Below are 25,302 nucleotides of genomic sequence, written 5' to 3'. Positions count from 1 at the left end.
ACTTGAGCTGAAACCTTTTGTTCTGCCTCACTCCAGAATGATTGCTCTGGGTCAGCCATGGCAGGGCCTTACACCTCAGTGGACCCATCCATTTTTCCACCCCCAGAGCTTCTAAATCCCTGTGACAGTTTGAAAATCTTTCAGCTTTCAAGTTCCACCAGAAGGCAATAACTCAACTGCCATGCACCCCTCCTCCCAGATAAAAAAGATGTGTGAGCACCATGCAAAGAAGGGGGGGGCATATGCTGACATAGAGAGGCATCTGCTGTGGGGGAACTTGCATTGTTTGTTAATAATAATTTATAAAATCCAGATTGAGAAAACTGCTCGTGGGTCTTTTAAAAATACATTTTGAGTGCAGTCATGAGCGAAGGAGGCAGCAACATTTCCCAGATCTTGCCAAATAATTCCTGCTCATTGTTGTTGGCAGGCAGACACTCTTGGTTGTCAGGAAGAGAGAAAGAAAAGGGTTAGGGGGACTGAAAGAACAGAGCCAGGCAGTTGGGATGAATTGAGCTTCATCTTTGGAAGAGGGAGGAAAATTATTTTAATATATGTTGTCATCCAAATGTTGGAGGGGCTGAGTTTGTTCTGAATCAATAGGTTCTATGCCTTCCTGATTCTCATTTACAAATTGCCAATTACAGCCGCTGTTACCTGTCCGACATTGCATTTTTTCTCCCTGGGAGATGCAATCTTTCAGCGCCTGCCTCTGTCGCTATAAAAGTGGGTCATGCATTCCACAAAGGTGTCAGTTATAAAAAACATTTTTAATGCTTGCCTAGCCATTCTTCAGGTTGCTCTTTTAGACTTCCAGTAAGGGAGTGACACAAGATAGAAACTCCAGCCAAAACCCAGTGTCTTAACGTTCCAGGTTCCATATGTCAGCATCATAGAATCATAGAATTGTAGAGTTGGAAGGGACCCTGAGGGTCATTTAGTCCAACCTCCTGCAGTGCAGGAATATCAACTAATGGACAGATGGCCATCCAAACTCTGATTAAAAACCTCCAAGGAAGGAGAGTCCACTTCTTTCCAAGGGAGACTGTTCCACTGTCAAACAGCTCTTACTGCTAGAAAGTTCTTTCTGATGTTTAGTCAAAATTTCCTTTCTTGTAACTTGAAGCCATGGGTTGGAGTCCTACCCTCCAGAGCAGGAGAAAACAAGCTTGTTCCTTCTTCCATGGGACAGCCCTTGAGGTATTTGAAGATGGCTATCCTATCTCCTCTCAGGGTTCTCTCTTCCAGGCTAAGCATACCCAGCTCAGTGGCCAACTAGATGCCTCTGGGAAGCCCACAAGCCTGTGCAATGGTCAAGCTGATGGGAGTTGCAGTCCTAAAAGTCTCCTCTCCTGCCTTAGGACCGTGTGTGTGTGTGTGTGTGTGTGTGTGCGCGCGCGCGCACGCATGTGCACATAATTTATGTTATGGCAGTCAGCATATTGGATTGCAGTATATTGGATTGCAGTGCTGACTGTGCTTTGGGACAATAATCCAAGCAACAATGAAGAACATAAGAGCCAATGGCTCATCTAGTCCAGCATCATCCAGTTCTCACAGGGCCAGCCAGATGCCCCTGCAAAACCCGTGAGCTGGACCCAAGCACACACACTCTCCCTACCTGTAGCTTCCAGCAACTGTTTTTTTGGAAGCATTGCTGCCTCCAGCTGTGGAGGCAGAGTATAGTCATCATGGGTGGCAGCCACCGATCGCTTCCGAGTCCTTAAAGCACACTGCCTGGCCCTCCAATGTCAGCATGTCATGTGCACATGCCCCACGACTTGCGTGTATGTTGTGAGCACACCCTGCAGTGTGCATGCATGGCCACTGGGGAATTTTGAGGGGGCCTGTCCCTGCTCCTTGAAATCCATCCTCCATGAATTTATCTTACCCTCTTTTAAAGCCATCCCAGTTGGAGGCCATCCCTGCCTCCTGGCGGAGCAAGTTCCATAGTTCAGCGATGCGTTGCATGGAGAAGTTCTTTTTTCCATTTTTTTACCTGTCCTGACAGGGAGCATTCCATTAGAGAAGATTCCCACTTCAACCATGCGAAGCAAACAGATAAGGGCCTTCAAGGGTGAACCCCAGAAGGCCAAGCCTGCCCATCCTAGGTGCCTTTTGCAGCCGGCGTCTGCCTCCTGTCTGTTCAACATACATCACTCCTTCCCTACAGGAATGGTGGATGCAATATCAGAGAAATGTTAGGAGTTTAACCGAGGCCAATGTCTCATCTGCCCAGCAGGCAGCTCACCTTTCTCTGCTCCAGCCACCCTCCTCAGCACAGCCGAGTCTCATCAGATCAAGGCATTTAGGGAGGTGGAAAGAGCCACCCATGCAAATTTGCCTTCCAGTGCACTTTCAGTCAATTTCCTGCTGCTGTAATTCCTTCCTTCCAGCCTCCTGCCTGGCCGAACACTTACCTGATTTGACCCTCACTTTTAACTGTCCAGCCTCCTGCCTGGCCGAACACTTACCTGATTTGACCCTCACTTTTAACTGTCCTTTAAAAAAAAGAAAGAAATAATGAAACCATAGTTTTCAGGAATAACAAAGAAAGAATAAAACGAAGATCAATGAATGTATGAAGCAAATTATTGCAGTTGGAATAAAATGGACAGAACGTTCAGGACACTTTGCAGACTGTAATAAAATAGATTCTGCAAAGGGACATTTCAGAAGTCATATAGAGTCATAGAACTGTAGAGTTGGAAGGGACCACAAGGGTCATCTAGTCCAACCCCCTGCAATGCAGGAATTTCAACTAAAGTATCTTAACTAAAGATGGCCATCCAACCTTTGCCTAAGAACTTCCAAGGAAGGTGAGTCCACCACCTTCTGATGGAATCCATTCCCCTGCAAAACAGCTCTTACTGCCAGAAAGTTCTTTGTGAGTCAGATTCTTGTAACTTTTCTTGTACCTTGAAGACATGTGTTGTTGAGGGCTGTGCAGTGCACTGTTTTTATTTATAAATCATAGGAACAGAAACCATACAGCATCCAGATGGCCTCATTTCATAACCCTTGTGATGGGTTACATACTCAAGCAAGACAATGTCCCACATCCTCTCAAACCACCCAGCCCTAGAGGGACCTCATGCAGACTTCCAATGTTTGGCAATTTTGAGTCTGGCTGCAGCAGAGCTAGCAACCCTTTGTGAGCAAGGGAAAGTCGCTTTCAACAGCCTGGCAGGAGAGCTAATTCTGTCTGGGTCCAGGGTTAGAGATTGTTTTGTTATTGCATAGAGGTCCTTGGGTAGATACCTATTCTTGGATGCCTCATGTTTTTATCTTTCCAGTGTTTTGCCACTATAACCCTTGCTGCTGATGTTGCATACATAAATAGCCTAGTTTTGTTTTTGGGAATGCCTCACGTTGCCACCTTCCTCTCTTCCTTCAAATCCATTTTCAAAACACACCTTTTTCTGGATGCTTTCATAGCAAAGCCCAGGTCACAAAGCACAGCATAAGGCAGCTATCCCTGTTCCTTTTAAAGTTAGCCCTTTATGCCAGACCATGAAAATGGAATCTTGTTTCGCACTTAGCTCAGTGGCAAAGCATCTGTTTTGGATACAGGAGGTTGCAGGTGCAATCCCCAAGCTCTCCAGGTGGGGCTGGGAAGGCATCTGGCCTGGAATCCCGGACAGCTGCTGCCAGTCAGTGCAGACAATACAGGGCAGAGCCTGGCGTGGTGTGAGGCAGCTTTCTTTGCAGTGCTGGCATTGGAGAAAGTGGTTCCCTCCACATGTGGTTGAGCTGCAGCTCCCATCATTTCTGGCCATTGACTATGCTGGCTAGGGCTGATGGGAGTTGTGGTCCAAGAGGAGGCCTGCAGGTTCTCCATCCCTAGTTTAATGAGTGACCTGGGTTGTCACTCTAACCACTGCACTACATTGTCTTTTTTCAAACCACCTTCCACTTTCTAGAATAAAGCACAATACCTTAACAGAAATGCATTGAGCAAATGATTTGCTGAGCTGACCTGTTCAAGACTGCCTTGCTTGTGTGTTGCTTCCTGGGCCACCACTAACCCTCCCCCCCTCACCCTGTGCTCATGTTTCTCCAGGAGAAGCAAGTGGACGAGCTCTCTGCAGTGAGGCAGACGTTGCAGGCAGACCTGGAGACCTCCATCCGCCGCATTGCGGACTTGCAGGTGGCTCTGGAAGAAGTGCAGTCGAGTGACGACAGTGATAAGGAGAGGTGAGTGTGCTGGCAGGACTGGGTCTCCGCCTCTCAAGCCAGCCTGCTGCTTCCCCCGCGCCCTTCCTCTTCAGACTCCGGGCTCCTGACAGGGCTGCCTGCGGGCACTTTCGACTGGCACCATTCACAAGGCCTGGTTGTCTGTGTGAAAAAAATCAAAACTTGTGAAATCAATATTTATTTATTTATTTATTAAAAGTGCCTGGGGGTGGAGCCCCCAGTGCAGTGTGTGAAGAAAAGCCAGAAGGCACAGCCCCAGAGAGCCTTCCCAGGTCAAGGGGTGGGGTGGAGCAGAGCTGGCTGGAGTTGGGGCTTTGGAGCTGGGTGCTCTGGGTGGGTGCGCTTTCACATCTCAGTGCCCCTGTGAAGTAGTGCAGCTAGGAAATGGTGGCTGTGGCACATACTGTCTGGCCAGCTGTGTGTGGAAAGGCCCAAAACTCAGCAGGAGGCTATCTGCTTGGCCTGCAGAAGGCTCCCGGTCCAATCCCCGATGAAGAGCCTTGCAGGGACTGGACTAGGTGACCCTGGGCATTCCCTTCCAGCTGTACGATTATGTGATGCCTGAAAACCTGGAGAACTGTTGTCAGTCAATGCAGACAGCACTGATCTGTCTCAGCAGAAGGCAGATTCCTATGGTGTGTTGTGTGCAGATACACATCCATACCGCTTCCATCTTTTAGGACAGGGGTTTCCTTTTAGAGCTTCCCCGCTGCCTGATCTAACTTGAGCATGGAACAAACCACACTCCATGAAATGATGCATTGCATGGAGAGAGTGGAAGAAGAGGTTTTTCCCCTGGTCACACTGGAACTCATGGATGTTATTGTTGTTGTTGTCCTGCCTTTTCCCCTGACAGACTCAAGTCAGCTTACAGATAAAATAGGAACAGGTAAAAACAAAGGCAGTGTGTGGGGGGATCACTTAAAAACAATTAAACATTAATAGAATTTAAACTATACACACACACACAGAGTTATCCAGTGTAACTAAATATTGGTAGAGTCCCTCATGCTGTGCATAGCTAAACTATGGAACTCTCTGCCACAGGAGGCAATGATGGCCATCAAGTTAAATGGCTTTAAGAGAGGATTGGACTAATTCATGGCGAAGGGGGCTGCCAATGGCCATGCTCTGCATCTACAGTTGAAGGCAGTGATGCTGCTGCAAAGCAGTTTCTAGACATCACAGGAAAGGAGAGGGCTTCCTATAATGGGCATCTGGCTGGCCCCTGAGAGAACAGGATGCTGGGACTTCCGGGTTAGCGCCATCGGCAATGGCGGCGTTCCTCTGACTGAGAGGAACCCGCTCCGTGGAATTCAGGTCATGCCGCCGCGGCGAAGGCGGAGACCCTTTAGAAATCCCAGGCGGATGAAGCCTGGGAACGTGGGATTCGGCTGACACCAGGAGCGCCCCCCCTACCCACAGGGAAACCCCTTTTCGGGGGTTCCGAAGTGACGTGGGGTGAGCGGCGCGGTGTTTTGAATCGACCACTATTTTTACGGAGTGAAGCCGCGTAGCCGTTGCCGGAGAGCGCTGACTTTTTCTTGTGGACAATTGGATTTCAAACAACAACCCGTGAGTAGAATGGAAATTGGATTTTTAAAGTATTTTTAAATTGGCACCGATCGGGGAAGGTCTAAACAGGAAGTCCGCCTCCCCTTTCTGTAAATAAACTGAAGCAAAGAACCTGTTAACTAAGGTCGTGGAGAGTCTTATGTAAAGGATTTAAATTCCACTGATTGAAACTACCATCGATATTCTTTTTGGAAGCAGGGGAGCCTGCAGGAGAAGGTTAAAATTCGGGAATTGAAGCGCCACTTCCCTAAACCCGGGAGTGGTCTGTGAGAGCCCGCTGACGGTGAATAGATAAATTTGTCAGCTGTCAAGTTAGCTGTCAAGAAACAAAAGAAGGACTTTGTTTCTACTGTCCGTTTTTGTTACAATCTTACGTTTAAAAAGAAGGAAGGAACTGTTACAATTTAACGTATGGGACTTTTGGGTCTGTGCTGGAAGGAGTGAAAAGGAACCTGAATCCCTCTAAACGGAGCTTTGGGATATTGTCGTAAGGAAGCAGCTGGGAAATTGTTTTTAAAGATAAAAGCCCTGAGAAACTAGTTTTTGACCTTGGACTGTTTAAGGATGGCAGTCGGGAAGGAAATCGAGTGTGAGCTGAACAGGACATTTTATCTCTTGGGAAAGCTGCAAGACCAGATAAATGTTATGGCTACTAATGTTGTAATCTTGGGAACAAAAGTGGGTATTAGTAAAGAAGTTGACAAGAACTCGGCACAGGAACCTCTTCCAACTGAACAAATTGAAAAATTTGAGAAGGAGAATCATGTTGTGATTAAAGTGATGAAAGGGGGAGCCATAACCCTACAGAGGCAAATGGTGGACTACAATTTGAGGCCTTACATGATGGCAACTAGGAGAAGCAAATTTTTGGAGATGGAAGCCTGGCTTGGTCTGGAAAATGAAAGATGGAGAGATCACCCTATGTGGAGATCAAATGACCTTTGGGATACAAATCTGAGCCAGGTGGAAGTTGGAGCTTCCGGGGCCTTTGGATTTGAAAGGAGCGTGAAACAAGATTTGGAATATCCTATAGGCCCTATTTTTAACTATGGAAGTTTGGCAGGAAGGAATATGATTACCGTTGGGTTGGAGCTTCCCCGAGATCTGGTTTTCAACACCAAAGATTATCAAAAAGACCGGCGGAGGGGACATGAAAGAGACTTAAGAGCCTCGGACTTAAGATCTCCGGGTTGATGGTTTTCCGAGATTGATGGAACTATTGCTAGGGGCCGAAACCGGGGAGGGGATCTGGTGGAAGAAAATTGGGAATTTAAAGTGTATATAATATAATTTGTCTTTTTTTTCTTTTAATGAGAGATGGGAAAATCGTGGAATGGAATCTTTTTTGACCCTAGGGGAAATGTCTTAAGAATAAGTACAGATATATAAGTTTTAGTGAGAAATAAGATTAAATAAAGTAAAAGTGGATGGTTATTTGGTGAAAGAAAGAATGAAAAATTATAGTATATTAAGATAAGATATAAGGATAAAAATAAGATGAAGGATTTGCTGAAATATCTATATGAATTAGAATACAAAGAGGGGAATTATAGTATGCTAAGATAAATTATTAGGATAAAAACAAAGTTGGAAGGATTTGCTGGAATATCTAATTGAATTAGAATACAAAAATGGGAGGCGTGAGGAAGTCAAGGAAATAAGTGAATGTAAGTAAGTGAGTTAAAGGTTTGACTTGTTTTTTACTTCTTTTTTTCTTTTTTCTGTTTTTTGATGATTTTTTTTATATGTACTGTTTTTTCTTTCTTTTCTTCGATTGTTTTCTTTTTATTTTTTTCTGTAACCTTTAAAATCTTAATAAAAATTTATTTATTTATTTATTTATTTATTTATTTTAAAAAGAGAACAGGATGCTGGACTAGATGGGCCATTGGCCTGATCCAGGAGGCTTTTCTTGTGGCTTTTTGAGTGTAGGGCCAGGCAAGTTCTCTCAGTGAGGTTTCCCCTCCTAATTTGTCAAAGGCCAGAGCAGAGCAGCTCCTTGAGTCTCTGCTGAAAACCTTTCATCTTTGTGGCAGCATCACATGATGGACTCACTTTGCAGAGGGATGATTCAGTGCACGAGGTGGAGAGAAACCAATCTGGAGCCAGTGCATTTCCACGTTTCCTCCTGGTGGATGGGAACTCAACCTTTAGTGTTTGACTCTGGGGTGAGGGTATTGAGCAGGAAAGGGAACTGGTCCCAGGAGCTGAAAACAACAAAAGAACCTTAAAAAAGCAAAACAAAAGCGGTGAGAGCAACTTGGCCTCAATCTGATGCCTCCTGGGGTTCCACCTTGCATAATCAGGAGCCTTGAGGTTGAGACATGTGCTGCATCGAGTCCACCTGGGGGCTTTTGAGTACTTAGTCATGCCATTTGGATTACAATCGGGGTCCACCTGCTTTCAAGCATTCATGCACCATGTGTTGGGGCCCCTGCTGTACAAGAATTGCGTAGCCTTTTTGGATGACGTCTTAATCTATTCGGACAATGAGAAGCAACGCGTCAGAGATTGCAGAAGCATCAGTTGTGGGTCAAGCTGGAAAAATTTAATTAATTTAATTAATTTTATAATGAATGATTTTAGAGTGTTGTTTGTGTTGTACTTTTGTACTGTTTTATTGTTGTTAGCCGCCCTGAGCCCGGCTTCGGCTGGGGAGGGCGGGATATAAATAAAATTTATTATTATTATTATTATTATTATTATTATTATTATTATTATTAAAAATACCAATTCCACGCCAGGGAGGTCGAGTTTCTGGGGTACAAGTTGTCAGACAAAGGCCTAGTTATGGACCCAGGCAAAGTGAAGGCAGTGCTGGAATGGAAAGCCCCCAAAACCAAAAGGATGTGCAGAGGTTCCTAGGCTTCAGCAACTTCTACAGGAAGTTCATAAAGAACTTCGCTCACTTGACAGCGCCCATAACGGATTGTCTTAGTAGCAAAAAGAAGTTCGTGTGGACAGAGAGTGCACAGCAATACTTTGAAAGGCTGAAGAAGGCGTTCGCCTCAGAAGAGCAGCTCCTGCATGTGGATCTGGAGAAGCGCATGAGACTGGAGACGGACACCAAGCAGAGCTGGAGGCCGTGTGCCTTTTTCTCAAGGAAGCTGAGCAAGTCAGAGCAAAACTACACAGTGTATGACCGAGAACTGCTTGCGATCTATGCGGCGTTTCGGCAATGGAAACATCTATTGATAGGGGCGCGGCACAAGATCCAGGTCCGAACTGACCACAAGAACTTGGAATGCTGGCAGACCGTGCGAGTGCTCAACCAGAGACAGATTCAATGGGCTCAGGAGTTCGCCAAGTTTTCCTTCGAGATCAGATATGTGCCGGGAGAGGAAAACATAAGGACAGATGCTCTCTCCTGGAAACCGGAGTACATGGAAGGAGAGGGACCACCGGAGGTCCGAAACGTGTTTCCTGAGGACCGGTGGGTGTGTGGGGGAGCGTTGGTTGGGAAACGAGAACTGGCAGGGCTTACTAGAGACGATGCGTTCGCTCAGACAAAAATCAGGGAACTCCGAGATGGAAGGGAAGACAATGGAGGGTTTGAGGAAAAGGAAGGGCTACTGTACTATAAGGGAGCACTGTATGTACCGGGGGAGACCTTGAGGGGGAAGGTACTTAAACAACTCCATGACAACCCAACAGCTGGGCACTTTGGACAGCACAAGACCATGCTGCTTGTCACCAGGCAGTTCTGGTGGCCAAAGGTGATGGAAGACGTACGAGAATATGTACGAGGGTGCGACCGATGCCAGAGGGCAGAGGGGGAGAGGGCTGCCCCCGCAGGGTTACTGGAACCCTTACCTACACCGGGAAGGCCCTGGGAGGTGGTGTCCATTGATTTTATGAGAGATCTGCCCAAGTCAAGGGGGAAGACAGCAGTAGTTGATCTACTGACAAAAATGTGCCATTTCATAGCTTGCTCACATGCGGTGACGGCAGAGGAGACAGCCAGGCTGTTTGTGGATCACATTTTTAGACTGCATGGGGCTCCCTTGAGGGTAATCTCGGATCGCGGGAAAATAATTTACTTCCCGGTTCTGGAGGAAGCTCATGAGCTTGCTACAGGTCGAGGTGAGCTTCTTGACGGCGAGGCACCCAGAGACCAACGGACAAGCAGAAAGAGCGAATGGTATACTCCAGCAATACCTACGCTGCTACGTCAGCGAGAGACAGAACGACTGGGTAGAGAAATTAGCTTTGGCTGAATTTGCGTACAATAACGCTGAACATGTGTCCACGGGAATGAGCCCTTTCATGGCCAATTATGGGTGTCACCCCAGGGCCTTCCCGGGGAGGGGGGAGGAAGGATGGAGTGTACCTGCGGCTGAGCAATTTGTGGAGGAAATGGAGGCCTTGCACCAGCAACTCAGGATGAACTTGGAGCGGGCCAAGGAAGTTTACAAGAGGCAGGTGGACAGGCACCGTCGGGAGGGGGAGGCCATACGGGTGGGAGACCGGGTGTGGTTGTCATCCCAAGGGTTGCCCCTAAAGGGAGGGTGCAAGAAGTTGCAGCTGAGGCGGCTGGGGCCTTTTGAGGTAATACAGCAGGTGAACCCAGTGGCATTCAAACTCAAATTGCCTGACAGCATGAAGATACATCCGGTGTTCCATAGGTCCCTACTTTCACCGTACAGGGAGGGGCGAAATTTCCGGGGCGGGAGGGAGGAGTCACCACTCACCCGCGGGTAGAGGAGAGGGAATACTGTAACCAAGCCACGGAAATACTCGATTCAAGGTGGCGAGGTCGCCAGGTGGAGTACTTGGTAGCTTGGGAGGGAGAACACAGGTCGGAAAACATGTGGGTCCCCGCTGAATCAATCAATGACGGGTATCTGGTGGAAGAATTCCACAGTTTGTTCCCAGATAAGCCAAAACCACTAGCTAGATTCTGGGAGGAAGAATTTGGACCCACAGACGATGAAGGGGACTTTGTGGGTTTTCCTGCCTCCGAAGAGGAGGGAGGGGAGGTGTCAGAGGGAGAAGAATCAGACTGGGAGGTTCAACCCGCGGGAAGAGATCTGAGTGGATGGGAGGCTGGTTTTGAATCCTCAGAGGATGATGACAGCTCCTTCAGGGGATTCCCCGCATCGTCGGCCGAGGAGAGAGAGGAGGTTGTATCGGAAAATCGCGCCGGGGGTGGAGGGGGTCTTGGGGAGGAGATGGATGTCAGGGAACTGCCATCAGGGCCAGAGGGAGAGAGCGGGCTCCAGAGGGATTCCAGAGAGCGTCCCGGGATGGGGAGAGGCTGCCCATCTTCTGGGGAAGGGAATCAGTGTAGCACCAGTGGAGAAGGGGGGCAGATGGGGGAATCGGCAAGGCGGTCCCATGACTCCTCGCCGGGGACCAGCGGGGAGAGTAAGGGTTCTCCGCTGCCCACACCCTGCTTGCACAGAAGGCTTCCGCACAGGGAGAGTAGGCGGAGACTAGGCGTCAAAGAGCTTCTTTGCTGGAAGAAGTTCAAGAAATGCCCACTGATGGATTCTGCCAGCGATTGAGACAGCCACGGGCGAATAGCTGTCCGGACAGAAAAGGTTCACTCAGGCAACCCAGCCAGGTGTGGCACCGGTTTACGCACGAGCAACCCCTAGAACCATTACACTCCGCTAACCCAGAAATAGTACCTCGGGTTAAGAACTTTGCTTCAGGATGAGAACAGAAATCATGCAGTAGCGGTGCGGCAGCAGCGGGAGGCCCCATTAGCTGAAGTGGTGCTTCAGGTTAAGAACAGTTTCAGGTTAAGTACGGACCTCCAGAACGAATTAAGCACTTAACCTGAGGTACCACTGTATCTGAATTTTGTGCAGTTTCCCCACAAGGTATTATGTATAAAATGCATATATTTATTAAAATATCACACAAACATGCACTATTGTGAGCTTTGTTTGAAGAAATGTGTGTATTGGGAAAAGTGCAAAGTAAAATGCCAACAAATTTTCATGAGGCCTTAAAAAAAGGCAGATGGAATGTGGAAACATGGCAAAGTGACCTTAATATTGGAAAAAAAAGTGAAACGAAGACTGAACTTGACAGATTTGTCGCGCACCCCAGGGAGGGCTGTCCAGTTGTTATTAGCAACTCCTGCAACTAAGCTGGTGTCAAATGTCTTGCTCTGCATTCCTTTGGACCACATCAGCAAGACTGAGAGGAGGTCTTGTCATTTGGGCAGCTCAGGACCTCCAGACACCCTACCTGGGCTTGTGCCCCAGGGAGGTCACCGGTGCTAACACAGCAGTTTGATTTCAACCCCAGAGGCTCAGTCCATTGTCTCTCAAGTCAGACAGATATAACAACAGTATATCAGCTCCTTTGCAAGATAAGAGAATACTTTGGCAAACACGAGCCCAGAGCCAAGCCAAGCTGAGCCTTGCAAGTGGCCGGCTGAGGAGCTCTCCTCAGCCGGCGAGAATTTATGGATGGAGGCCACTGTGTAAGTGATTTGGCTTGCAGCTGCCATAATTAACAGACTTCTATTCAGAAGCGTATGCCTTGGCATGGTTTCTGAGCAGCCAGGCTTCAAAGGAAAAGCATTTTGTTTTGTGTGTCTGCCCCTCTCACTCCCAATTTGGTTGTGGTTTTTCCCTCTCTCTCCCTCTCTCATTGGCAGTTGGGTGCTTTCTTCTCTGTCAAATAAAATGCATAAAACGAATGACATGAAGTGAAGGCAAACATGGCAGCAGGGGCCACTCACAATGTAAACTTTCTGTGAGCAGCCAAACTATTCCGACCCTGCCCAGGAGCAGCCAGCAAATTCCTCTCACGTAGGCCTGCCTTGCTCAAAGTTGGACTCTGCTTCCCCTGCACGCTTGGAGGGATGCTGAGCCATCCTCCAGGAGCCCAACCCAGAACATATTTGCTATCTCAGCTTTTCCAGGGGTTGGTGGAGTTACAGCACCAGAGGGGCTCCTCCCAATGTTGCTGGACTGCCGTTCCCATCGTCTGTGGCAGTTGGCCATGTTCACTGAAGCTGATGGGAGTTGTAGTTCAGCAACATCTGGAGGCCTCAAGGTTCCTTGCCTGTGGGTGATAGCAGGTTGCAGGGAAAGGGCACCACAAAGGGATCACATGCTCCATTTCCCATGCTCTGTTGGCCTCTGTAAAATAACTTTCCACCATTCCCTGGTGCTAATGGAAAACAGTTCACTAACTGAAATGCATCTATCTTTTGGAATGCACATCATACTGAAAATAGTATACAAATCTTCATTATATAAGGGAGATTGCTTGCAAAATGTGTATGTTAGGAGAATTCTATACTAAAATGCTGGTGAATTTTGCACTTTGGACTGTGTAAATGTGGCAAACTGAAATTAATATTAGGAAAATGAGAAGCTGAGGGAAACTGAAATTGACACATTCACTCATCTGCAGCTGTGTCTTTCTTTCACCACAAATTAGGGATGCGTATATATGGTGTTGTGTTTAGAGTGCCGGACAAGGACCGTCTATTGCAAGGGTAGGCAACCTAAGGCCCAGGGGCCGGATGCGGCCCAATCACCATCTCAATCCGGCCCACGGATGGTCTTGGAATCAGCATGTTTTTACATGAGTAGAATTTGTCCTTTTATTTAAAATGCATCTCTGAGTTATTTCTGGGGCATAGGAATTCGTTCATATTTTTTTTCCAAAATATAGTCCGGCCCCCCACAAGGTCTGAGGGACAGTGGACCGGCCCCCGGCTGAAAACGGTTGGTGACTCCTGGTCTATTGCAACTCTAATCCTGGGGTTGGTTAGCAAAGCAAAAAGTGTTACTGTTGTAAAGTTCTGTGGAAAGGTTTAGGAGAGCCAGTGTTAGACTAGGACCTGAGAGACCCAGGTTCAAATCCCCTCTCGGCTGTGAAGCTCACTGGGTGACCTTGGGCCCATCACGGCCTCTCTCAGCCTAACCTACCTCACGGGGTGCTTGTGAGGATGAAATGAGGGTATGCCACCTTGAGCTCCTTGGAGCTCAGTTTGCGTGTGTGTGTGTGTGTGTGTGTGTGTGTGTGTATTTGCATGTTTGTGTGCAAATAAAGGTACCACAGGGATCCTTTGCTTTATGATAAGATTTTCCTAAATAAAAACAATCACTTAGACTCCCCCACAGGTTTTTAAAAAAGTGAAGGTTCTTTGCTCCCACCCTTTCCTTAAAGGAAGATCCTTCTGAACATTTCCCCCAGCCAAAGGGCTGCCGGGGGCAAGTGCATGTCTCTGTTTCAGGGGAGTCTGCTGCAGAAGGGATGGACAGATATTAGTCCTCACTGGGAAGAGTGACTGATCCCTGTCTTTCTCTCCTCTCTCCCTTGTAGCGTTCAGACGGCTCGAGAATCGCTCAGCTCAAGAGGAGACACGTAAGTGAACTCCAATGGGAAATGCCTGATACAAGCTTACGTGGGACTAGAGGATAAAACACATTGATTAACAACTGCAAAAAGTACACTCATTGAACAGCAGCCAAAATATGGGGGGGGGGTGAGAGAGATGGGCCATGTCCTTCCATTTGTTTCCAATCAATTTTTCAGATTTATCCCCTTTTACGTTTGCTGAGCCCACATTGATCTTCCCAAATGCTATGCCTCTTAACATACAGCAGATATTAACAGCTTCTTCAATCTCTGCCCTCCTGCCTCTGCAAATAAATGGGAGTTTCTATTGTCTCAATAGGTTCAGTAGTGGGATAGTCTTCAGGTTTTTAGAACCAGCTTGATTTTTCAATGGGTCATAAAGAAGGAGGAGATACCTCACAGGTTCATGAGAAGTTGAGCTGATGGACTATGCTGAAATGGCAAAGCTGATTGGTAAACTCAGAAACCAAGAGGACAAAAACTTTTAAAAGAATTGGAAAAAATTATAACATATCTAGGAGACCACTGCAAGCAAATGGAAACAACTAGCAGGATTTTAATCTACTTGTAATGTAACAGATACTATGGATAATTTGGATTGAAATAAAATATAGAGTATGGAATAATATGCAGTTGTAAATGTTGATAATGTTAACGGAAACTGTTAACAGAGAAATCTGAGAGCTCCCTTGGACAAAAAAAAAGGACACCAGCCAGGAATACCAGAGCAAAACAGCAGCCAGTAGGCTTGGTCTTTATTGAAGACTGTGGCGCCAGGACTCCCACCTGCCACCAGGGAGAACAAGATGGAAGCCCTGAACAAAAGAGCCCCCAAACTTTTATTAGCTGCTAATCCCCATGTTACCCCCCCCCAACTACATCACTCATACATCATGGTTATATCATGAAAGGGGAAGTCTGGTGGCAGTAATTTGAGCATCCTGGAACCTACCCCATGGTTCTCCTTGCCCTCCACCAAACACCCATCAATGTAACAAAAGAGATATTTACATTTCCCTGTTTCCCAGCCAAGTTAATCACACCCTTTTGTCTTCATCTGGGTTTGTTATTTCTGGAATGGCTACCTGTCTGGCACTCAGGTATCAGGATGCCAGGAATTATCACTCAGGCAGAGGGGCTGCTGAGTAGCTGAGCTCACATGTCTATAGGAATTTCTGAAGTTTTCCCAGTGAGCCAGTACATAGATACATTTATCAGCGAATTGTTACATTTGGTATCGTGCAGCAGAGGCCCTTTGAAACTGTGATGGGGTGTTTTGTGGGGACAATTCACAAAAGTCACAAAAGCAATTGTGCTGGTTTTGGTAGTGGGCTGCATGTGCATGTATAACCCCCCCCCCCAACCTATACATAAATTCCTGCAACAATAATAGGACCCATGGAGGGGGTGGGGGGAAGTTGTGAGATTCAGGGTAATCTCTATATATGGATTTGTTATAATTTGGATTGTTATAATTGTCCATGTAGAAGAGAAAACAAAGTTGGGATATATGTGGTGCAGTTGAGCATTCAGCGTAGGCAGATGCCTTAGGCAGAGTCAGGCTATTGGCCTGTGTATCTCAGTGTTGCCTACATCGACTGGCAGCAGCTCTCGAGGGTTTCAGGCAGGAGATGCCTTTGGGAATGGAAGCAGTGACTTTCTGCATGCAGGACAGGGACTCTCCATTGAGCTATCCCCCCCCCCCATTCCCAACAATGCAGATTTTACATCCACAAAGTGATTGGTGCAAGAACCACTTTTCTGTCCTATCTGTAAAAAGCCCTGTCTGTAAAAAGGCCCCCATAATTTGGCTTGGTTCAGACATAACATCTCTACTTTGCACTTGAAGGGAAGAGATTTCAAGCTTCACTTTCTGGTTAATACAAACTATACTTAGTTGTTATAGCCAGGGTGGAAGGGATGTGTCTCCAGCCCACAGCCTGCCCAAGTTCATCTACAGTTGCAATTAAAATTATTCCACCCCCATTGCAAATCAGGTTTATTATCAAAATTTACAGAATTTCAGCAGTTGGCAGTGAGCAAATCAAACAAAAGCAATTGAAATAGCTCAACACAACAGATGCTTCAAATGGTTTCCCCAAATTCAGCTGAAAATGCAACTTTATTTTCCCCCCCAAATAATATTTATTCAAGTTTTAAAAGGTTACAAAAAGGAACACAGAATACAAAAACAAAACATATCCAAGAAAAAAAATAAAAATAAAAAAATAAAAAGCAAAAACAGCTAAAAAGAAAAAAATACAATCAAAAAACGACAAAAGAACAAGTTAAACCTTAATATAACTCCCTCTCTTAACTTATCTCCTTGACCTCCTCACACCTCCCCTCTTTGTATTCTAATTCAAATAGATATTTCAGCAAATCCTTCATCTTTATTTTTATCTTTATAACTTATCTTAATATACTGTAATTTTCCATTCTCTCATTCGCCTATTAGCCATCCACTTTTACTTTATTTAATCTTATTTCTCCTTAAAACTTATATATCTGAAATTATTCTCTTAAGACGTTTCCCCTAGGGTCACAAAGATTCCATTCCACGATTTTCCCATCTCTCATTAAATTTTTTTTTTAAAAAAAATCACAATATATACACTTTAAATTCCCAATTTTTCTTTCACCATCTCTCCTCCCCGGTCTTGGCCCCTGCCAACAGTTCTCCAAAAGTCCATCAACCCGGAGATCTTAAGTCCGGCTCTTAACTCTCTTTCATGTCCCCTCTGCCGATCTTTTTGATAGTCTTTGGTGTTAAAGAACAAATCTCGGGGGAGCTCCAACCCAACGGTAGTCAAATTCCTTCTTAGCGAGTCTGCCAGACTTCCATAGTTAAAGGTAGGGCCCATAGAATATTCCAAATCTTGTTTCACACTCCTGCCAAATCCAAAGGCCCCAGAGGCTCCAATCTCCACCTGACTCAGATTCAAATCCCAAAAGTTATTTGATCCCCACATAGGGTGATCTCTCCATCTTTCATTTTCCAAACCAAGCCAGGCTTTCATCTCCAAAAACTGGCTTCTCCTAGTTGCAAATGTATAAGGCCTGAAGTTGTAATCCACCATTTGCCTCTGTAGGGTTACGACTCCCCCATGCATCACTTTAACAACAGCAACTTTCTCCTTCTCTGGTTCTTCTGAAAATGCAACTTTAACTGGTTTCTCCACTCTCACTATTCATCAACCCCGTGAATAGAATCCCTCACAACAGCACAAATACAACAGGTGTTGTCTCAGGCACACCTGATGCAACTGATCAAGGGCTTGAGACAACATAAACAATAATTGCATTACCTATCAATAATCATATATGGAAAAATCATATGAATATGTTATGCAAGACCACAAATGTTCAAAGCAAATGCACTTGCAAAGCACAGGAGCTAATTGTGCATAATTGTTGTGACCGTGGAAATAAATATTTACAGTTTTCTTAAACAGCTTCTTGATTCTTAGATTCTTTCAAATTTGTTATGAACTTCCATTTGTGCCATCTCACCCTTCCTCCAGGCAATTCAGGGTGGCGTGCATGCACTGCCCCACAACCCATGGTGGCTACAGCTGATGGGAGTTGTAGTCAAAAAACAACAACCCAGAGGGCATCGGGTGGGCAAAGGCCTCTCTCCTTGCCCATTTAGCCTCACAACAACCCTTCTGTGTTCTTCCGCTTACAGCGAGAGTCAGCTGAGTCTGGGGTCAACCATGAGCTTGAACTTGGAACCTGAAGAAAGTGTCAAATCATGGTCCAGTTTGGCATCGGCATGGTCCTCTCCATCCAGGCAAACCGCGGACAGCCGTGGTACCCAGAGCCTGAGGTGAGACTCATTCTTAAGTGTATGAAAAGGGGTGTCTTCTGAGCAATTCAACAGGTTTGTAGAAACTAGGGCTGTGCATGTCCACCTCCATTCCCTGGATCCAATTCAGATCAGCCCCAACTTGAGACAATCCAGACCTGACCTGACTCCTCCGACTGGAGCGTGATCTGGAAAATGGAGGCCATGTGAGCTTGCTGCATTTTGAGACGTTACCTTCCCTTCCCCCAAACACAATAATTAGGGAGATTCTAGCCCTGAATTGTAATCTAGATCTGTCAGTGAGCAAACCCCAGCTCCCCTCCTCCCCTTGGTGTTCACCTTATATAGTACTGTAATTAAAAGTTGCAACACTTTATGTGTGATCTTTTTAACTTGAGAGAGTTTTGTTTTGTTTGTTTTTTAGTTGCTGAGGAGTCAGTCCCCTGGTGTGCTGAGCAGGGCAACGGGGGCTGTGTAAATTCTGGCAATGCTATCCAGCCCCTCCCTCTGATACAAAGGGTGGAACTTCTCTCTGTGGGTTGGACCCGGCAACCATCCCTTCCACCCTGGCTAGCATAGAGGGGAGGGGTAGAGCCTCCAAAATCAGGGCCAATGTGCTGCTGGATCCCAGATCCTGGGAGCTGCTGCTGTGCTCTGGCCCTACCTCTGTCTGACCCATTGTGTGAACTCAATTGTATTTCATCTGATCCATCTACTGCAGTTATTAAGTTTGCAGATGATACTACCATAATGGGTCTAATTACAGGTGGAGATGAATCAGTGTATGGGGGGAGGCATCTACATGGTGCCTAAAGAATAACTTGCACCTAAATATTAGCAAAACAAAGGAGATGGTGTTGGACTTTCGGAGGAAGAGAGGGGAACTAGCCCCGTTGTATATCCGGGGGAGGGGGGGTTGTGTGGAGAGAGTCAATTTAAATTCCTGGGAGTTTACCTTAGTGAAGACATCACTTGGAAAAACAATATAACTCAGGTTGTTAGGAAGGCCCAACAGAGACTCCAATTCCTCAGGGTCTTGCAAAACATTAGGAAGAACTTCCTGACAGTAAGAAACATTAGGAAGAACTTCCTGACAGTAAGAGCTGTTCGACAGTGGAATTTGCTGCCAAGGAGTGTGGTGGAGTCTCCTTCTTTGGAGGTCTTTAAACAGAGGCTTGACAACCATATGTCAGGAGTGCTCTGATGGTGTTTCCTGCTTGGCAGGGGGTTGGACTCGATGGCCCTTGTGGTCTCTTCCAACTCTATGATTCTATGATTCTATGATTTTATGAAAGAACAATGTTAAACAACAACTGATGACCTCCTTCTACTGGTCCACAATAGAAAGTGTCCTCCCATATTGTATCACAGTGTGGTACATTGGCTTGACAGCCACGGACAGAAAGTCTTTACAGAGGGTGATGAACACAGCACATGGGCTGTCCCCTGAGCCCGCTAGATGATATCGCAAGGGATAGATGCCTTAGGAGAGCGAGAAAAATTCTCAGGGATGATTCACACCCTGGCCAGCACCTTTTTAATCTTCTACCCTCTGGCAGGATATATAGAAATATAATCAGTCTTACCAACAGGCTAAAAAACAGTTTTTATCCGTGGGCTGTTAGGCTGCTGAACGGAAAATAATATAGTGCAATTGACTTTTGGGGTTGGTGCGTTGTGCAACAAGCACACAGAGTGCAATGAGATTGAGTGTTTGCTGGGGGGCAGGTTTGGTCCATTTCATTGTACACAGGTTGTATATTGACAATAAAGGTATTATTATTATTATTATTATTATTATTATTATTATTATTATTATTATTAGCCTTTGGCCTGATCCAGCCAAGGGATCCTTCCATTCTTAGCACATACTACCTCAGGCTGACTTGGAAGGCTGCTCAGCAGCCAGTAGCTGCAGCTTTGAACGAAGTCTGTCTTGAGCTGACTTCATTTGCTTATTTTCTCCATGGATGATCACCTTCCTAATCCTTGCCATTCTGGAAGAGAAGCAAACCATATATAAAATCTCTCTCTCTCTCTCTCTCTCTCTCTCTCTCTCTCTCTCTCTCCTGCAAATGTCAAATATTTAGAGGTCTCTTCAACTTTAATTTTTCAAAGACCAGTTCCAAGCAATGAGTCGCTTGCTGATATTCAGCTCTAATAAAGGTCTGCAGGTCCTTTCAGGGAACAAACATCTTGAATGTACGCAGGCAATTCTCCTCTGGGGATTTCTTCTCTCTGTATCAAAGGCTCCAAAGCAGGAGAGTCACTTAGCAAGACCCCCAGTCCCCCAAAGCAGCAGCCCCTCAAATGCCATTTTTTAAACAGCACTGCTAATATGAGGTGGGGCGGAGATTGAGATTTTAACAGAGGAGTTGTTGCAGTAAGGCTGCGCTTAACCACTGGCTGTTCTTGTGCTCCAGCTCATCCCCCTTCCAGATTATCTCTCCCTGCCCTCAGATTCCTAGGTGGGTATTTTCAGGACTAAACATGCCTTTGGAACGTAAGTGGTGGCAGCGGCAGGAAATGAGCTTGAATGGAGGAAAGAGTTGCAGTTTAAAAACAATCAGCACCAGGTGAAAAGATGAATCCCACCTCTGCTCAACATGCACCTCTCTGTGAAAAACGGTCTTCATTTTTAAAGAATTGACCATTGGGAAAATGTTGCCACAAAGATCTAGCCACGCATCTAAGCAGTGGTGTTGCATGAGCTTATGGTGCCCAGGGCAGGTGCATGCACTCCGGAGGGTGCGCATGCATGCGCAGGGTGTGTGTGCATGGAGGGTGAAGGAGGCCACCATGACACTCCAGCCCTCACCACTGACATCGCTGGAACGATCCCGCGCAGCACTGGAGCCAAGCAGGGCCACGCTGTGCCACCTGCCTGCCTGCATAGGGGGGAGCCTGGCCAGCCAATGTGGCACTTGGCGGGCATGAACCAGCTGCCCCCACGCCAGTGCCCCCAGCACAGCCTGGCCCAATGCTCCTCTCTGTGTGCTTTAGTTTCTCTGATGCCAGGAGAGGAGCGCTAGGCTCTGCTGGGGGTGCCTGCATGGGTGTGTGTGTTCCTGCTTTGTTGTTGTTTAGTCGTTTAGTTGTGTCCGACTCTTCATGACCCCCTGGACCAGAGCACGCCAGGCACTCCTGTCTTCCACTGCCTTCCGCAGTTTGGTTCAGACTCATGTTCGTAGCTTCGAGAACACTGTCCAGCCATCTCGTCCTCCATCGTCCCCTTCTCCTTGTACCCTCCATCTTTCCCAACATCAGGGTCTTTTCCAGGGAGTCTTCTCTTCTCATGAGGTGGCCAGAGTCTTGGAGCCTAAGCTTCATGATCTGTCCTTCCAGTGAGTATTCAGGCCTGATTTCCTTCAAAATGGATATGTTTGATCTTCTTGCAGTCCATGGGACTCTCAAGAGTCTCCTCCAGCACCAATTCAAAAGCATCAATTCTTCGGCGATCAGCCTTCTTTATGGTCCAGCTCTCACTTCCATACATCACTACTGGGAAAACCATGGCTTTCACTATATGGACCTTTGTTGGCAAGGTGATGTCTCTGCTTTTTAAGATGCTGTCTAGGTTTGCCATCGCCTTTCTCCGAAGGAGCAGTCGTCTTTTAATTTTGTGACTGCTGTCACCATCTGCAGTGATCATGGAGCCCAAGAAAGTAAAATTTCTCACTGCCTCTATTTCTTCCCCTTCTATTTGCCAGGAGGTGATGGGCCCAGTGGCCATGATCTTCGTTTTTTTTGATGTTGAGCTTCAGACCATGTTTTGCGCTCTCCTCTTTCACCCTCATTAAAAGGTTCTTTAATTCCTCCTCACTTTCTGCCATCAAGGTTGTGTCATCTGCATATCTGAGGTTGTTGATATTTCTTCCGGCGATCTTAATTCCGGCTTGGGATTCATCCAGCCCAGCCTTTCCCATGATGAATTCTGCATATAAGTTAAATAAGCAGGGAGACAATATACAGCCTTGTCGTACTCCTTTCCCAATTTTGAACCAATCAGTTGTTCTATATCCAGTTCTAACTGTAGCTTCTTGTCCCACATAGAGATTTCTCAGGAGACAGATGAGGTGATCAGGCACACCTATTTCTTTAAGAACTTGCCATAGTTTGCTGTGGTTGACACAGTCAAAGGCTTTTGCATAGTCAATGAAGCAGAAGTAGATGTCTTTCTGGAACTCTCTAGCTTTCTCCATAATCCAGTGCATGTTTGCAATTTGGTCTCTGGTTCCTCTGCCCCTTTGAAATCCAGCTTGCACTTCTGGGAGTTCTCGGTCCAACATACTGCTTGAGCCTACCTTGTAGAATTTTAAACATAACCTTGCTAGCGTGTGAAATGAGAGCAATTGTGCGGTAGTTGGGGCATTCTTTGGCACTGCCCTTTTTTGGGATTGGGATGTAGACTGATCTTCTCCAATCCTCTGGCCACTGCTGAGTTTTCCAAATTTGCTGGCATATTGAGTGTAGCACCTTGACAGCATCATCGTTTAAAATTTTAAATAGTTCAGCTGGAATATCATCACTTCCACTGGCCTTGTTATTAGCAGTGCTTTCTAAAGCCCATTTGACTTCACTATCCAGGATGTCTGGCTCAAGGTCAGCAACCACACTATCTGGAGTGTACGAGACATCCATTTCTTTTTGGTATAGTCCCTCTGTGTATTCTTGCCACCTCTTCTTGATGTCTTCTGCTTCTGTTAGGTCCTTTCCACTTTTGTCTTTTATTATGGTAATCTTTGTACAAAATGTTCCTTTCATATCTCCAATTTTCTTGAACAGATCTCTGGTTTTTCCCATTCTATTGTTTTCCTCTATTTCTTTACATTGCTCATTTAAGAATGCCTTCTTGTCTCTCCTTGCTATTTTTTGGAAATCTGCATTCAGTTTCCTGTATCTTTCACTATCTCCCTCACATTTTGCTTGCCTTCTCTCCCCCGCTATTTGTAAGGCCTTGTTGGACAGCCACTTTGCTTTCTTGCATTTCCTTTTCATTTGGATGGTTTTAGTTGCTGCTTCCTGTATAATGTTACGAGCCTCCATCCATAGTTCTTCAGGCACTCTGTCCACCAAATCTAAATCCTTAAACCTGTTCCTTACTTCCACTGTGTATTCATAAGGGATGTGACTTAGATTGTATCTTACCGGCCCAGTGGTTTTTCCTACTTTCTTCAGTTTAAGCTTCAAATTTGCTATAAGAAGCTGATGTTCTGAGCCACAGTCAGCTCCAGGTCTTGTTTTTGCTGACTGTATAGAGCTTCTCTATCTTTGGCTACAGAGAATATAATCAATCTGATTTTGATGCTGCCCATCTGGTGATGTCCATGTGTAGAGTCGTCTCTTGTGTTGTTGGATAAGAGTGTTTGTGATGACCAGCTTGTTCTCTTGGCAGAACTCTGTTAGCCTTTGCCCTGCTTCATTTTGAATTCCAAGGCCAAACTTGCCAGTTGTTCCTTTTATCTCTTGACTCCCTACTTTGGCATTCCAATCCCCTATAATGAGAAGAACATCCTTCTTTGGTGTCATTTCTATAAGGTGTTGTAAGTCTTCATATAATTGGTCGATTTCAGTTTCTTCAGCACCAGTGGTTGGTGCATAAACTTGGATTACTGTGATGTTAAAAGGTGTGCCTTGATTCGTATCGAGATCATTCTATCATTTTTGAGATTGCATCCCAGTACAGCTTTCACCACTCTTTTGTTGACTATGAGGGCCACTCCATTTCTTTTACGGGATTCTTGCCCACAGTAGTAGATATAATGGTCATCCGAACCAAATTCGCCCATTCCCGTCCATTTTAGTTCACTGATGCCCAGGATGTCAATATTTATTCTTGCCATCTCATTTTTGACCACATCCAACTTACCCAGGTTCATGGTTCTTACATTCTAGGTTCCTATGCAATATTTTTCTTTACAGCATTGGACTTTCCTTTCGCTTCCAGGCATATCCGCAACTGAGCGTCCTTTCGGCTTTGGCCCAGCCGCTTCATCAGCTCTGAATCTACTTGTACTTGTCCTCCGCTATTCCTCAGTAGCATGTTGGACGCCTTCCGACCTGAGGGGCTCATCTTCCAGCGTCATAACTTTTATATGCCTGTTGTCTTTGTCCATGGAGTTTTCTTGGCAGGGATACTGGAGTGGCTTGCCGGTTCCTGCTCCAGGTGGATCACGTTTGGTCAAAACTCTCTCCTATGACCTGTCCATCTTGGGTGGCCCTGCACGGCATAGCTCATAGCTTCTCTGAGTTATTCAAGCCCCTTCGCCACGGCAAGGGGGCTTGAATCCATGAAGGGGGTGCCTGCTTTGCAGCCCCTCAAAAATCTGTGCTCAGGGCCACGGCCCCATTGCCTCCCCCATGCCATGCCCCTGGCTAAAAGGCCACCTGAGGCCCTAGCAGTAAATGATGTTTCCGCTACGACCATCGCATGAGAGCACATAAGAGTCCTGCAAGGGGGCCACCTAGTCAAACATCCTGTTCTCACAGTGGTCCACCAAATAACAGTGGGAATCCCACAAACCAAATGCAGCAGGATGCACCTCGCTGGTGGCCACTGCCTATGGTGCTGGAAGTGGCACACAGCCATCATGACGAGTTGCCATTGATAGGCTCCATGTGTTTACCCAGTGCCCTTCAAAAGCCATCCATGCTCATGACATCTTCCGTTACCAAACCCTACAGTTTAGCCATGTGCTGCATGAAGAAATACATTGATTCAGGACACACTAAAGAAAGTGTGCCTGTCCAGAATCAGCTTTGTTGGATGTTCCCGAGTTTTCGTGTTCTGAGTGAGGGAGAAAAATGTCTCCCTAGTCACTTTGCCTGTGCCCTGCATAATTTTATACCCCTCAATCATGTCCCCCCTGCCTTTATTCACCTTTTTTTTTTCTGCAACAGCGACAGAAAGAAAAATCCTGCACCAGCCGCACAGTGATGGGGTGTATGTGTTGGGGAACAGGGGGGGAAGGGGCTTTAGCATCCCTGTGCTGAGGGTCCCCTGAAGTCCGGCACTAAGCCTGGTGTGGGGTTTACGAGAGGGAGCAGTTGTCCTAAAACAGCATCAAACAGAGTAGTGCTGATTGATTGATTGATTGATTGATTGATTGATTGCTTTCGTTTCTCTCCAGCAAACATAATTTTGGCTGTGTGTGTGTTTGCGCGTGCATTCATTGGCAGGGAGGGGCAGTGGAAGGAGCAGGGAATCAATTTCAAGCATTTCTGCTAGATTTATCCAAGTAACAATGCCCCTTTATTAGTTCCCTGGTACATGCTGTGCCATGAAATTCTGCAGAGTTCTGGGTAGTTTTGCAAAGTTTGCATAACACAGAGCATATTAGAGCATTCAGAAAATATTGTTGTCAGCTAAAGAACTTGCATGTGCTCCT

General features: G+C 46.2%; 1 protein-coding gene across 2 annotated transcripts in view; it reads left to right on the top strand.

The window, feature by feature from the left end:
- Positions 1–25,302, top strand: part of MYO18B (myosin XVIIIB) — a 275,393-nt gene that overhangs the window by 225,150 nt on the left and 24,941 nt on the right. For both annotated transcript variants that reach the window (XM_081842590.1, XM_081842591.1), the window contains 3 exons: positions 4,064–4,197; positions 14,071–14,112; positions 17,795–17,935. In XM_081842590.1, coding sequence (XP_081698716.1) covers positions 4,064–4,197; positions 14,071–14,112; positions 17,795–17,935 — 317 coding nt within the window. The remainder of the gene's footprint in view (positions 1–4,063; positions 4,198–14,070; positions 14,113–17,794; positions 17,936–25,302) is intronic.

This window comes from Podarcis erhardii, assembly GCF_964252035.2.
Source record: "Podarcis erhardii genome assembly, chromosome: 15".
Taxonomy (NCBI): Eukaryota; Metazoa; Chordata; class Lepidosauria; order Squamata; family Lacertidae; genus Podarcis; species Podarcis erhardii.
The sequence above is the reverse complement of the archived record's forward strand: the minus strand, read 5'-3'. Positions and strand labels throughout refer to the sequence as shown.